Raw genomic sequence first — 15,467 nt, forward strand, 5'->3', positions numbered from 1 at the left:
AAAATATATATATGGGTAGAAAACTAAAATTGAAATTAACCTTTTAATGATCTTTTTACCACTATTATTCTTTTATAAGCAGCCTTTCATGTTGTTCATCTCAATCACTCTACAAATCGACAAAAATATAAAATGAAAATAAATCAAGGCATGATAATTCCAAAAGTTCATGTGCAAGAATTTACCCAAAAAAGCATCACCTAGAAATTGTGCAGTTCTGCAATTATTAAATTATTAGTCTGATTAAAATTTAGAATGATTATGCATTGCAAAAAATGTAATATGTCATTTTTTAAGATGTTCTAGTTGCAGATTAGACATGAATCAAATCTGTAAAGTAACCTAAATGTTCCATAAAATAAAGCTACTGTAGTTCATATGTTTAACTATACTTAATATTCTAACAGATCTCTTCTTGATTTAACTTGATCTTTTTTAAATACTGGTTTGAACATCCCATAATAGATTAGTCTACTGAAACAATCAACACTGTTAAACAAGCAATGTATTTTCAAATTAGTATTACAAACTAATTACAAACTAATTCCTCGGTTTGCCTTTAAACAAAATCGGGCACGAATCCTGAAGTATTGATTGTTTTGTGTCAACACCAGCTTCTCGTGTAGCTTTACCTTTTCTACATCTGATGTGATTCTGATTTTTGTGCAGCTGCGGTTGAGAACACTGAAGAAGAGGACCTTCAGAACAAAGGTGCTGTTCAGGAGCTTGTTATCTCCTTTGTTCTTTTTGCCCCGGATGACTCACAGTGTCTCCTGTCTCTGTTGTAGTAGAGTGAATCTCAGTTCCTCCAAGACCACAACCTTCTGGTCTTCTTACCACCTGAATCCTAAATTCTGCACATTAGATCTAATCCTTTCATTGGACAGAAATATGTCAAAACTTCCTGGGAGTAATGTGTCATAGCAGGGATTTTAATTTTAATAGGTGGCTCCCTAGTGAAATACACACGCATATAAATGCAGATGTAAAATCCAATGTTGTTTATTTACAGTGAAAGGAATCAAAATCAACAAGTCGCACACAATTCAGACTCTTGCTGAGACTCTTCAGTGCAAAAACATCCGACACTTCTCTAAACCCCAAGTTCCAAGTTTACCAGTTCGAACCGTGATCCACGCTTGCTTGGTCACTCTCTTCTCCCTCTGAGGCAGGGCACTAACGGAGGCTCTGCTCTCCTCCTGACAGCAGATAATGACCAACCTACAGGTGTCAGCTTCCTTGTGTCTTAAACCGTCACTTGAACAGTTGTCTTCTTCCAGTCTGTCAGGTGACCTCCCACTGTACAGACAAGATCTGCGATTGTGTTTGAAGATTTACTTCTGTCACAAAGCTACTTCTGTATTCAAAGCACAGAATTAAAAACTATTTATTGTTACAAGTGGGGGTGGCAAAAATAGACAAAATCAGAGATGGCTGAGGCGATGAATCAATAATTCAAAATAAATAATCACAAAACCTGACTTGTAAATGATTTTGCCAAGAGTGTACTCGAACGGTTGGTGTGTATAGTTAGAAACACGTGTGCTCTTTGTTTTCTGGCGCAGCGTAGGTGAAAAAAGTAATAATTCAGGCATCTTTGATTAAACAAATATTTCTTAACAAAGACATTACACACACTAAACAACACACAACATAAAGATACAACACAAAGTTACTCTATGTACTGTACAGGCTTCCTAGCAAGGCTTTTCAAGAGGTCAATGTTCTGACCACCCAGAAAAACCCCAGGCTGCTACCAAGTATTTGACTGTTACATAGTGCCTGCAAAGGCCAAAAGAAGAAATTCTGCATTCTAAACTAAACAGAACATGACCTTCAGTTAAATCTCTCTCACTGCAAACCCGGATGCTACAAAATGTAAGGGAGCCTATCTCCCTATCCTAAAAATGCACCCACAAACCAGGCGAGACCTATTTTAACCGAGAAATTCTTTAAACAGGAAATCAGAGTTCCGTAAAACCATAGTATGGCAAGCTCTCTTAGCAAGGTTCAAATACTGAAATCCAACCTGGTCTTTCTGGAGCATCAGAACGAGGAGTTTTTGCCTTCTGCTTTCTGTCTCTTGCCCCATCGTCCTGATCCCTCTTGTGTCCTCCCTGCCTGTTTTATCTCATGCTCCTGGACTCTCAGGTGACACTTAATCATTTACGGAAGAACTTAATTAACTAGGGTAAACTTTATGACTGCTTTGGTCCCTGAATCACCCCTACATCTCAGCAAACATCTCCTTGCTTTGAAGCTCTGAAAACTGGAAATGTTGGCACAGACCAGGTGTTACCCATTGTCACGGATCACCTAGAGTAGTTCTAACATTATGCTACTATAGATTAAGCGAATGATAAGATGAGCAGATGAGATATCCATCTGGATCAAAATCAAGATGACTCTATGAGCACTGGGGTTGAGATTTCCCATTCAAATCATCTCTATACCCACAGTGTAAAGAGTTCCAGCACTTTTTAACTCAGCACAGAAACTGGTGTAGGATACAAGGAATCACTGTGCAGTCCAGATGAGTTTAATTGCAGTGAAAATGGCCACTTCCGGAGAACACTAAAGAAACACACACAGGTTGTACTCCTATAGTGCCCCACATTGCAAGAGTTTTATAGTCTGATTGAAGCCATGTTATTGCCTTGAATGGGGGTTAAAAAGTGATCATTCCCCTTATGGTCCAGTGGTTATTCCTGATTATATTAACCCACCTTTCAGCTATTTCTGAGCAGGTGTGTTTTTAGAATTCCTTCAATTCTTGCCTCAATTCTTTTCCACAGACGCTTGCACTCTTCCAAAAGATGAAGGGGACTGTCGGAACTTCACCCTTAAGTGGTTCTTTGACGGACAGCAAAACGAGTGTTCTCGCTTTTGGTACGGGGGATGTGGAGGAAACCGAAACAAATTTGAAACTCAAGAGGAATGCGAAGCCGTCTGTCTTCAGTCTCGTTAGGCTGATTACATGTGTAATAAATTAAGAATTTATTTGCTTTTTAATACAACAAACTTATTGAGAAACAATAAATGCAAGTTGTTGCATATATCAAATATTGTATACTGTAGATATGCCTGGATTTTTTTTTATGGAAGTGCAGTAGGATATGTGTGTTACTGGGTAACACAGATTAGTTTGCTGGCTTAGCCCAGCAATCATTTTTACTTCAGCATTAGATCCATTACGTTGTAAAAGAATTATCAAAGATTTTCGTTAGTATACTGTAAATCTGAATTGCTTGTTTGGCTTTTAAAAGTTGGCAACATGCCTACCGCACTCCTAAATCCACTCTGTACAGAAAGTATCAGCAGAGAGCAATTGTGTGAAAAGAGCGTTAGAAAGGAAAAAGAAAATAAAATTGTCCAGGGCAAGTTCTGCATGAACCCAAGTTTTAAAAATGAATGGCTAAATGAGTAGGTACTAAATACTTATAATATTAATGTCATGTAATGTTGAAAGACAGTGGTGTTTCACTAAATGTTGTTTGCTGCAGAGAATCGTTATCCCTGGTGCTAGTAAATAAAATATTATCAAAACTGTGCTTTTTACTAAAAAATAAAAAATGTTTACATTGTTTCTTAGAATACTGGCAACATCTACCGAGTACAAAACATGATTAGAAGATACAGTACATGTACAGTACTTGACCCACAGAACTGTGTTTGTATTTCTTATTAATTTCATCATTGTGGATCATCCAACGTTCCAAAGCAAAGTCGTGAAAGTATCTCTGTCAACTACAGTGTTTGTTATTTGTACATGAGGCAATGATTAAAAACGAGTGCCTGAATAAACAATATTTGTTTGCCTTCATTGGAAATGTTTTCCAGTTGTGTGAAATGGAAAGAAGCACAATTATAACCTGGAAGCTGAGATGGACCTGACATCATCAGTCGAAAGTAATCCGCTAGGGAAAGCCTTGAGAACACAATCACAAGACCCAAGAAGGGGGGAAAATCAATCTGGTTAGAAACATGTGCAGAAAGATAACAAAAACGATATGTACAGGGATTATTTCTTTGTCATATTTCGGTGAGACTGTCAAAATGGCCTTGTATTTGTGGCACAAGTGTAGACGTATATTCTATGAACCATTAGCCGCTAAACGATCACTTCATTAAAACACGGAAGGTTCCCTTAATCAGCAGCAACCTGTTGATAAGTTCCTTGCCTGTTCACTGTAGTTACGTGCCAATCCTATAAACAAACATATTTAAGGAAGTCAGTGCTGCACTTGAAACTCAAGCTGCTCTTGCCTGAGTATGGCTCTTTGTGGGCTGCCTCCCTAGGACCCTACCCTGAAAGGCTTGCAAGCAGCAAACATACATCGAATAAAAGATATGTGCCAGCCAATCATGAATGCAAACAAATGTCAGGGATGCCTGTGTCATGGCTGTTACAGGAGCGATGCCACCTCCCTCTGAAACCTGGTCAGTGCAGAGCTCCACCAGACTAGAGGACTGAATCCCAGCATCCATCACATGTGCTTAATGTTGTGCTGAGTCCAGTGCAATCCGTTTATATTGGAGATGAAAGTATCACCAGTGATATGCATCTTAATAGAATTGTAGCACTTTTATCACTCAAAAAATATCAGTCAATAATGTAAAAACAGTAAAGTATCCTGCTTTTATCAGGACTGGTGTTCAGGATGCTGTGTATTATCCAGTACAGCTTGCAGACCAAAGGTCTTTGGTGTTGTTTTGCATAATTCACTGCAGAACCAATGTGAAGGAGCTTGAATAATTGGTCATATTTGCAATAATGTGGGCTGCATTAAACTCACTTAAGAAAAAGACACTAAAACACAGAAGATGTTTATAAGCAGCTATAGTAATCAATGACAAATAATAAAAGTAGCTCTTTGAATGCTTACCATAAAATGACAAATTGATTTAAAAGCATTTTTTGTTTCTATGGGAACAGTAAATGATGGTATGCCCTTTTCTCTGCAATCTAATCATAGAAACGACACATACAGTATGTAAGACTATCAATCACACATCTAAAATTAAAAGTATTTTTCCTGAAGGAAAAATGAAGTATTATTTCAGCCAGAGCCAGGGTGTCTTCTTTGCCATAACCACAATCATTTTCAATCAAGTTAAAAATCCCATTTTAATGATCAACTTCTGAAGTTTTTTTTCACAAAGATGTGAAGAAATGCAAAAAACATGGTAGAAATTAAAATGCGTGATCTTTTGGTTGTTCTCTGTGACGTTTTTCTGTTCGATGTCTTAACTTTTTATGAGAGCTTGTAAAATTGTGTCGTGCTTTTGAGAAATTCCTTAAGATTAAGTAACATTATGGAAAATTAAAATGCAATGAGCTGATTTAATCATCAGAAGGTAAAGTATGCAAGCATGTTTTTTTAATTTAACAAAGCAATGACCACAGACAAGCAGGAGGTTCAGACAGAACGGACTTGGGATGTACAGTACAGTACTGTAAACATTTCCACACCCCTGGTTTAAAAAAATACACTTCCCCCAGGTCTGTATCATAAAAGAGATAAAATAAAGTGATCTGTTAGAATTCTTATCCTGATGTTCATTGCCTTGTCATGAAATTTTTAGATTTATGGAAGTTGTAATTTTTACTGTAAACTTCTCTGCGTTAAAGTATCCACTGGAAAATCATTTCTGTTCACAACACAGAGCCTCTGCACTGTGCTTGGAATGTCCCAGGACAATACAAAATACTCTATATACATTATGCAAGATTTAATCAAAATAAGTTTTCAAATTTATATAAATTTAAAAGTTATATATATAAAAGTTTTAAAACCGAAGATATAGAGTATGTTTCCAGAATCATTACTCTTTTCTACCTTTGTTGAGGTCTGTTCTTGATAATTTAGAAATATATAATGTACAGTATATCTCAATCTCCAGTCCTGTGCAGGAAGGCACGTACCTCAATGAGATTCTCATTGTGATATAGTGGCATTTTCAAATACACAGAAATAGATTTTATGTGTTTCATGAATGTCTTCACTATGCTAGGAAGATAATCAATGCTGATGTTCTAGGGGACAGATATGTTTTGGATTTTTGAGTCTGGCCTGAATTTCAAAACCCATGATTGTGCCGGTGTTAGGTTATCTTTTTCATGTATGAAGCACCAACCTTATGACCCCCTAAATTTCTGCCTGATAAGATCAGTGATGACCTTTCCTGTCCTTGAAAACAGAATGAAAACCCCTTTATTCAGGTGTTCAGAAGAAGAGCTGAAGGAGTTCTTTCTCATGGCACTGCTGGGACATGGCTGTGTTGGGCTGTGCTGTGCTGGTTTGGGCTGGGCTGGACTGGACTGGGCTGTGATGGGCTGGACTGGACTTCGCTGTGCTGTGCTGAGCTGGGCTGGGCTGGGTTGGGCTGTGCTGGGCTTTTCTGTGCTGTGCTGTGCTGGACTGGGCTGTGCTGGGCTGTGCTGTGCTGTGCTGGGCTGGGCTGGGCTGTGCTGGGCTGTGCTGTGCTGGGCTATGCTTGACTGTTGACTGTGCTGTGCTGTGCTTGGCTTGGCTGTGCTGGGCTGTGATGTTCTGGGCTGGGCTGGGCTGGGCTGTGCTGTGCTTGGCTGGGCTGGGCTGGGGATGCCACGCTGAATCCTGCTGACAGCCCCAGTCTGTGGTCAACAGGTGCCTTCGATGGCTGAATCACTCCAGAACTCTAACACTGTTTTCAAGACTTAAGCAAACGAATGAACAAGTTACAAAGCTTCTCTCTCTCTGGCTAAAACATTTTCTTCTCTCCTGGAAATCGAATCAAGTAAATTACTTTCCCTTTTATCCAGTTAAAAATAAACAAGGAAGCAATTAAGGCTTATCAACATTAAGAACATTAACACATCAATTTAGATGGCAAACGGAATCCAGAGATAAACTGAGTTTTCCTAGGACGTTATCAACCACCCCACCCAGAGCAGCCCAATTAATTTAATTATTGCGAATGGTAAGATAACTGGCTAGAAGGCTGAACGAAATGCATGTTTCAGGAGAGCGAGAGAGGGAAGAGGGAGACATAACCAAGAAAGAGTAACCAGGAGAAGAGAACAGTGGATGTTTTGGAGACACTTGATTTGTGGCTGTGATGAGGCAGTGCAAGCAGGAATAATATATAGAGATATTTTAGAGGGCACTGAGTGAGTGTTCACCTTTTTATTTTACTGTTCCTTTGGCTGATTGTATAATTCTATTTAGCTAGGGCTTCTTTAGTAGCAACACTGACACTGTTACATTCTGGAGCAGTGCCCTATTCCATGTGATGGACTTTAGACTCAGTAGGGAATGGTGGTAGTATTAAGGAATTTCATTAGGGAATTGCTTCACGCTTTCACTGGCCTTGTAAGGGTGGCTTCTTGGGGTACCTCAAACTCAGACACGCTTCATAGTCATACTTGCTGGGAATTGTACAGTGATGCTTCTGCTTGGCGTAGAGGTCTCAAATGTAAGAAATGTGAATTAAGAGCAGTTCTTAGAACTGCCAATTAGCACAATGTTGTGTTACTGTGAATGGTCATGCATTTCACAGTTCTCACACTGTAAATCTTCTGTACATGGTCATTCTGATAGTTGATATTTCACAATGTTTATTTCACGTTTACCCATGCTTTGTTTTCCCGGAGGAGAGACCAATTTTCAACATGATGAGACATTTTCTGCAGGTTTTCTTTTTTGCATCTTGCCTTCACCTGTTTAACACACAGGATACTGGTAGGTATTTTTCTTTCCTTTAAACCAGATTTATTATTGTTTTTTTTAACTTTCTAGACTCAGTCACGTAAGATTATTAATTGCTAAATGAAAATACACTTTCAATATGGTGTTCATTTTCTGGAAGATGAGTCCATGATGCCACCACATTAAACTTTACTTGTTCTCTTGCTGTTAACGAACCACAGTCCATCAACCATTCTTAACAAACTGGCCACCACTGGAAGGGTGGGATTTCATTCAAGGCAAGAGAAAAATTATTATAGTATTTCTAAGCACAATCTTAACAATAACTTATTATTTTTAAGTGCTACAGGACCATCTAGCCCATTTGGCAATCTCTTCCATCCAGTTCTTGAAGGAATCCAGTTTGGGTTTCAACAAAATGGCTGAGTAACCTGTCAATCCTTCTCCTGTTTTTAAATACACGTCTGCGTAGTTTCCACTTGCTGTCCTCTGGTACATGTTTCACTGTTGATTCTGAAAATGCCTGCTGGGTTGATTTTGTGATGCCAATGTGCCTTGAGAATTGGCGAGCATGTTCACTTTCGTCCAGTACTCAGCAAGTTCTGCCTCGAGAAGTGGTTTTAACAGGGTTCTGGCCAGGATACGGTTAAAACTAAGACAAGGTTATAGTTCGGGTTCCTCAAAACTATCAGCACATGTTTCCTGAATCCACACTCATCCTTTTGTTAAACTTTTAACTTCATTTTGAGGACACTTCTTTTGTTTTTCACAGCTTGCAAGTCTGCCACTGTGGCCGACATTGTATTTGTTGTGGACGAGTCTACCAGCATCGGGACACAAAACGTTCAGCTGGTCCAGAGCTTCGTCTCCAAGATAATTGAAGGTTTGGATGTTGGCCTTAATAAAGTGAGGACTGGTGTCGTCATGTACAGCGACGCCCCAAGAGCTGAGGTGTATCTGAACAGCTTTAGAGAAAAGGCCGAGGTTTTGCGATACATCAAAACCCTGCCCTACAGAGGCGGTGGCACAAATACAGGTGCAGCCTTAGACTTTGCGAGACAGAACATGTTTGTCCAAGGTCGGGGAAGTCGCCGGTCCCAAGGCGTGCAGCAGATCGCCATCGTGATCACCGATGGCGAATCTCAAGACAGCGTGAGCGGCCCGGCGGTCAGTCTCCAACGTGCTGGTGTGACCGTCTTCGCTCTGGGGGTCGAGAAAGCAAACATGAAGGAGCTTCACCAAATCGCCTCTCACCCTGCCAGGAAATTTGTTTTCAGCGTTGACAGTTTTGCGAATCTAGCCTCACTGGAAAAGAGACTTCAAACGCTCCTGTGTCATGACATTGTGGAAAGAGTGTTTTCTGTTCCTAAACAGACATACGCTCTTAAAGAAGGTAACAATCGTTCATGATAATGTATTATCATGTAAACTATAATATTTTTTAAAGGAAATCTGTTATTTGAAATGATCGATTTAACATGGTCAGTGCATTGTCTTATAGCATTGTTTTAAACTGGTAAGAAGAGTCTTGGTTCAGTACAAAGAGAAGTCCAGTTCAGTTTATTTATTCAAGTGCAATGAAATGAAGTGTGTAAAGGGTGTAGGTTTGAACTTATTTGAATGAAAAATTTTTTGCCCTAAGCATGCCATAATTTTAAACATAATTCTAAAGATTCAAAGTCTTATAATGACTGAATTCATAGGCTTTGCCTGTGCAGGTCTGGTATATGGACAGGAAATACAACCTAGTGTGTTTGCACAGGGAGGTAATAAAATGTTTATGGCAGTTTGGGGAAAGATAACATTATTAAGGGTTTTTCACAGCCTGTGATGTCTATTTACAAAAGCAATCACTCCTATTTTAGCATTACCATACAATAGCCTGATCAAATCTCAGAATCTAAGGATGTGGCAAAGTCAGTGCTGGAATAGAAAACCTCCAGGGAAATCCAGGCTATTGCTACTGTTGTATATTGGATCAGCAGGTGTCGCTTCTCCCTTTGGACCACAGTTTCTAAAACGAATCTCCTGCATGGCAACACTATGTTAAAAGACTTGCTAACCTTCAGACAAGATGTTTAATTGAGGTCCCTACTACCTGATCTCCAAAGATCTCATGGCGCTTTTTTGAAAGACTTGATTTTAACTTGATTTCTCTTTATAAACAGCACTGTTACTGCACTGACACCTGTTTCTCTCTGGCTACACAGAATGCATGAAGACAGAAGAGGCAGACATCTACTTTTTAATTGATCACCCTGGAAGTATTGATCCCCAGGACTTCTTGGATGTGAAAAAATTCATCAAGGAGATGATTTGCATGTTCAGAATTGGACCGCAGAGTGTTAGGATTGGGGTGGTGAAATATGCCGGCACGCCTACAGTAGAGTTCACTGTAACAGAGCACATCAACAAGAAAGATTTGGAAAGAGCTGTAGAGAGGGTCCAACAGCTGGGAGGGGGAACCCAGACAGGAGACGCACTGAGATCGATGAGCGCCCTCTTCCAAAAGGCAGCCAGCAGCCGCAACAGAAAGACTCCCCAGTTTCTCATCGTCATCACAGATGGGAAGTCCCAAGACACAGTGGTGGATGTTGCCAAGGAGCTCAGGGCACAAGGCATCACGATCTACGCTATAGGAGTTGGGGATGCAGATGAAGATGAGCTCTTGGAGATGTCAGGATCACTAGAGAAGAAGTTTTACATCTACAATTTCGACTCTTTGAGGCTTATTAAAAATGAAGTAGCCCAAGAAATCTGCTCCAGTGAAGGTTAGTAAAGATTAAGGAGATGGTGCTGTGGTTTAAGGATAATCTACTGGGGAATAACAATTAAAAATGAGCAGTAAAGTGGGTGAAATTTTCATGTTAGCTCTCATGGTAATAAAATTCCCAACTATTCTTATTTACTTCAGCCAAACTTGAAGGAATGAAGATGGAGCAAAGACAAGGATTTAGATTGAGTTATTCTCCGAAGTCTCAGCTCACCTCGGTTAAGAAATGGCAACCTGACCACAAAGACAGGGGATGATAGAGGTTGTATTGTGGAAAATTGTCTAAAAGATGAACAGCTGAGGTGAAATATTAATTGTTGAGGAGAATAGAACAAAGTCAGTGGGTTACAAACCTTTGAGCTTTTATGGGAGCCAGAGATTAGATAACAGGCAAGACTTTAAAGGCATTAGAGGCACCAGCTCTTTGAAGCAAGAGTGGCAATGATTTTTATCGATTTGTGTCCCGTTTCCCTTAGTTTTCTTGCGCATATTTACAGACAGCTGTATATGAAGTTATTTCACTCCATGTGCTAGTAAATATCTTTATTTTGTTTTGCAGCCTGTAAGCAAATGAAAGCAGATATCATTTTCCTGATTGACAGCTCAAGGAGTATTAATGCTTATGATTATTCCAAGATAAAAATTTTCACTGAATCTATGGTCAACAAATTTGATATCGGTGCTGGTAATGTGCAGGTCGGGGTACTGCAGTTTAGTTATTCCCTAAAGGAAGAGTTTCCTCTCAACCGACACACCGACAAGAGCAGAATAAAGCAAGCAATCTATAATATGCAGCAATTAGGTGGTGGAACACTAACTGGAGAAGCTCTGAAATTGACATCCCAGTATTTTGATGCTGCAAGAGGTGGGCGGTCGACTGTTAAACAGTTCTTGATTGTTATTACGGATGGAGAGGCCCAGGATGAGGTTGCCAAGCCAGCCGAGAACTTGAGAAACAAGGGAATAATCATCCATACTATTAGGGTAATTAATGCCAATAATCCTAAACATGTGGAAATTAGTGGTTTCCTGGACCGAGTGCATACTGCAGAGAACTTTGAGGAACTGCAGTACTTGGAACAGAATATTCTGTTTCAGATTTGCAAGGCAGAAACAGGTGAGTATTTTTCATTTTGTAGAGTCAGAGTGTAAATGTTTCCCTTGTACGTGTTTTTGTTTTAGAAATCCCCAGATCAGGAGCCTTTTGAAATTATTACACATATTTATGAAAATTTCTGATTACAAATATTTTCGGAGAGGTCTTTTCATTTTACTTTTGCAATTTTGTATTTTGATATTGCACCTACTGTTTGATGAAAGAATGTCAGCATGACTTTTTAACACGTTTGGTCAGCACTTTGACAAAAGTATTAATCTAAGCCAGAGAATTTGTTGATTTTAATTAATTTTGTTAAATGTTTACGTTGCTTCCTGTTAAACCTGATTTCTTTTCAATTAATCGTCCACAGATTGTAAGAGGACAAAAGTTGCCGACATGATCTTTCTGGTGGATGGTTCCAGCAGCATTGATTCCAGCGAGTTTGTGAGCATGCAGAAGTTCATGATGGCCATGGTAAACAACTCGGACGTTGGTGAGAGAAGAGTCAGGTTTGGAGCAATTATGTACTCCACCATGCCTACTGAAATGTTCAGATTGAACCAGTTCGACTCCAAACAGCAGGTGAGAGACGCCATTGCTGCTATGACAGCAGATGGTGGGGACACATACACGGCCAAGGCCCTTCAGTTCTCTCAGACGTTCTTCACTGAGGCCTACGGTGGCCGTAAATCTGCTGGAGTTCCCCAGATACTGCTGGTCATCACTGACGGTGAAGCTACAGATCGAATTGACCTTTCTGCTTTGTCAGGGAGTGTAAGAGAGGAAGGAATCAGCATTTATGGTATTGGGGTGGCAAATGCAAACAGAGATGAACTGAATATGATGACAAGGGATGAAAATAAAGTTTTCTATGTGGACAATTTCAATGTTCTCGAAGAGCTTCATAAAAATGTTTCTAAAGTGCTCTGCTCTGAAACCAAACCAGGTACGTGAGATCATGAAATTGTTGAATGTTACAGTATCTCTTTTAGATGGTGTAAATGTATGTACAGGAGTTAATGTATTTTGTGTGCTAAAGAGATTCTGATGGTTAGTATTTGATTTTGGTGAGCGTACAATGTTTAAAATCTGGAATGAGGATGACATTAATTCTACATTAATTCTTTAAGAAAATGAAGAAACACAATGATTTGGCTATTGAGCCTTCTTCTTGGGAGGGTATCGTACAACAGCTGAAGAGTTGTGTTTCTTCCTTGTACTTTCAGCATAAAATTAACTTTAACTTGTTCATTTTATAAGTTGTCAAGATGTACTGTATTCTTGTACGAAAAAGGATAACATTTTTGACATGTTCAGTTTGAAGACAAAAGTCTTAGTCTGCAATTATAAATGCCTATTTACACAAGGCCTTACCAACATTTTTGGGTGTGTTCCCTCAGCATGTGAAACTGAGAAAGCAGACATTGTCATGTTGATTGACGGATCAGAAAGCATCAGAAGAGAAGATTTCAGAAGGATGCAGAATTTCATGAATGACCTAGTTGGCAACTTCCACATTGACCAAACCAGTGTCCGAGTTGGCGTTGCACAATTCAGCACAGAGCCTCAGAAGGAATTCTATCTGAGTGAATTTGACAGCGAAGACGCCATCAAGGAGAGGATATTACAGATGAAGCAGATGAAGCAATCGACTTACATCGGCAAAGCGCTGAGGTTCATTCGTTCGTTCTTTGAGCCCTCCGCGGGCAGCAGGATCCAGCAGTTCGTGCCTCAGAACCTCATTGTGATCACTGACGGAAAATCGATTGATCCAGTGGAGGAAGCAGCAGCAGAGCTCAGGGCCTTAAACATTCACATCTTTGTCATCAGCATCGGATATGTTGACGCGCTACAGCTTCTGCAGGTCGCGGGCTCACCAGAAAGACTTTTACAGGTGCAGAGCTTTGAAGCGCTTGAGAACATAGAGGGGAGAGTTTTCACTGCAGTATGTGAACCTAATGACCCCAGTATAGGCAAGTATCTTCCCAGCTTTCTTTTCCTCTTTTCCTGCTGCAAAGCATGCTCAGTACAGCCAGGGCTCAGGCTGTAAAGGTTTGTCTGCTAACAAATTGAAGTCATTAACTGACGCTGGGAAGGGATAACAAGGACAAGTCAATCTCACACAGCTGTACCTTCTCACCATCATTGCAAAAGTAGCTACATTAACTGAACTGAAACGCCCCTGTGCGCGTTTATCTCCAGAATCTCACTGCTGCCCCGTCTCCACCTTGCAACTGCCCACTGGTTCACTCTCTCTGAAACGGGTTTGAGCCCCCTTGTCCTGTGTCCAGGGGGATGCTCGTTAACCAAGCAGGTTAAGCCAAACTTATCTCACCAAGTAGTCCAAGCATTGACAAAGCATTCAACCCTTTGTTGTGGTGCCTAGTGAAATGTATGGTGATAAATCTGAAACAATGAATTTGATGCTCACATTCTGATCAATAATTCTTACAAATGGATCATCATCAAACTAAAATTACACGTTTGTTCAAAGTAGAAATAAGGGGTCAAGTCAGTAGAAACAGTCTGTGCTGAGGATAACAAGCCAGAATAGCAGAACTGAAAATCTTTTTTTTTTTTATTTCTAACTCTTACACTCTTTCCAGAAAAATAAGAAAACGCAAAGCAAAATAGAAGGCTGGCAGAAGTAAATTATTTGAGGGCCACAGTTGATTCTATCAATAACATAAAGGCAAAAATAAAAAAAACAAAAGCTAGGGAACAGTATATCAGTAGGTGTGAGTTTACACAGGACATAATCGAACCCTTTATAATCAGGAAATGATGTTGATTTTATATTACAAATTTCCAAAGACTGTGTTATTGACTGGAAGACATATTTTAATTCAGTATTGAAGCTCTTTCCTTCTGAGATATAAAAGTAAATGATACCAATTGACAAAATAATACAATAAACCAAAAATACGGTCACTGCAATAATACTACTATAATATCTACTCTTGTAGAGTGAGATTTCACTGCAAAGGGAGGAATCAAAACATGTCAATTTGCTACACTTTCACTTTAAATAATGGTTTAAGTCTTCCAGTAACATGAAATGCAAAAATATTCAATTTTCCTTCAAAACATCTCTAGTCCCCAGTCTGTTGTGCTCTTCATAGCTGCTGTGCTAACTAGCCTGTTTCCCATGTTCTTGAAATTACTTTGGATCTAAATAGAAATTTCCTGTTGTTTCAGCTGCTGTAAAACGTATTAGTGGTTTGCAAAATGGCTTAAACTCCCCCCCAGAAAATAAAGAGGTTTGAATAAAACAGTCTTATACTATCCAATAAAAATATCCAGTTTCATAATGTAATGAATATGGTTAATTCCCAGTATATACACATTCATCAAGGGGCTCATCAACCTTGTGGTACCCTTATCAGAACGGCCAGACCAAATTGATAATACTTTTAATATGCTGATCAAGAGTAATTTTAGTTGTGAAAAAACATGAGCAACCCACCCTTACATGAAGTTTCTTGTTGGATGCTGCATCTTTGAGGTGTGAAAAAATTCCAGATGAATAGATTTGCTTATTGCAGCTCTTTCTCAGATTTAAAAACCACATGTCTATCAGAAATCTTTACAGTTCCCCATCCTGGAACATTTAACCAGAGAGAAGCTGTGCACAATATAACTGGGCAATAAATGCCAACAAAATTGCATTCACAGCAATTGGGAATACCCTGGAAAGGATAAATATGTAATGGTCATGTATGCACACACAAATAAAACACGATTGACGTCCTTGTTCAAATTCTACTGTACAAAACTTAATCCATTGCATGTGGCAGCAATTTACAAGGCACACACAGAGGGGCTTTTTGTATGTCAGCTCCTCTTGTTGATTCCAGCACATTCGTCTTCATTTTAGGACATGTGTTGATTTCAGTAACAGGCT

General features: G+C 39.4%; 2 protein-coding genes across 9 annotated transcripts in view; both read left to right on the plus strand.

The window, feature by feature from the left end:
- The window catches only part of col6a4a (collagen, type VI, alpha 4a), a 56,289-nt gene extending 52,482 nt beyond the window's left edge, over window positions 1–3,807 (plus strand). For 6 of the 8 annotated variants that reach the window (XM_015356876.2, XM_015356878.2, XM_015356874.2 and 3 more), the window contains 2 exons: window positions 670–711; window positions 2,796–3,807. In XM_015356876.2, coding sequence (XP_015212362.2) covers window positions 670–711; window positions 2,796–2,968 — 215 coding nt within the window. In that variant the 3' untranslated portion in view covers window positions 2,969–3,807. The remainder of the gene's footprint in view (window positions 1–669; window positions 712–2,795) is intronic. The other 2 variants (XM_015356881.2, XM_015356879.2) reach the window with 1 other exon arrangement.
- A 3,215-nt stretch (window positions 3,808–7,022) lies between these two features.
- On the plus strand, window positions 7,023–13,833 carry LOC138241626 (collagen alpha-6(VI) chain-like). Its single transcript, XM_069195275.1, has 8 exons — window positions 7,023–7,153; window positions 7,637–7,724; window positions 8,464–9,084; window positions 9,902–10,462; window positions 11,024–11,581; window positions 11,934–12,509; window positions 12,964–13,536; window positions 13,766–13,833. The coding sequence occupies exons 2-8, from the start codon at window positions 7,655–7,657 to the stop codon at window positions 13,831–13,833; spliced, it is 3,027 nt and encodes a 1,008-aa protein (XP_069051376.1). The 5' UTR covers window positions 7,023–7,153; window positions 7,637–7,654.
- The last annotated feature ends 1,634 nt before the right edge of the window (window positions 13,834–15,467 follow it).

The sequence above is a fragment of the Lepisosteus oculatus genome, chromosome 10 (genome assembly GCF_040954835.1).
Source record: "Lepisosteus oculatus isolate fLepOcu1 chromosome 10, fLepOcu1.hap2, whole genome shotgun sequence".
Lineage (NCBI taxonomy): Eukaryota > Metazoa > Chordata > Actinopteri > Semionotiformes > Lepisosteidae > Lepisosteus > Lepisosteus oculatus.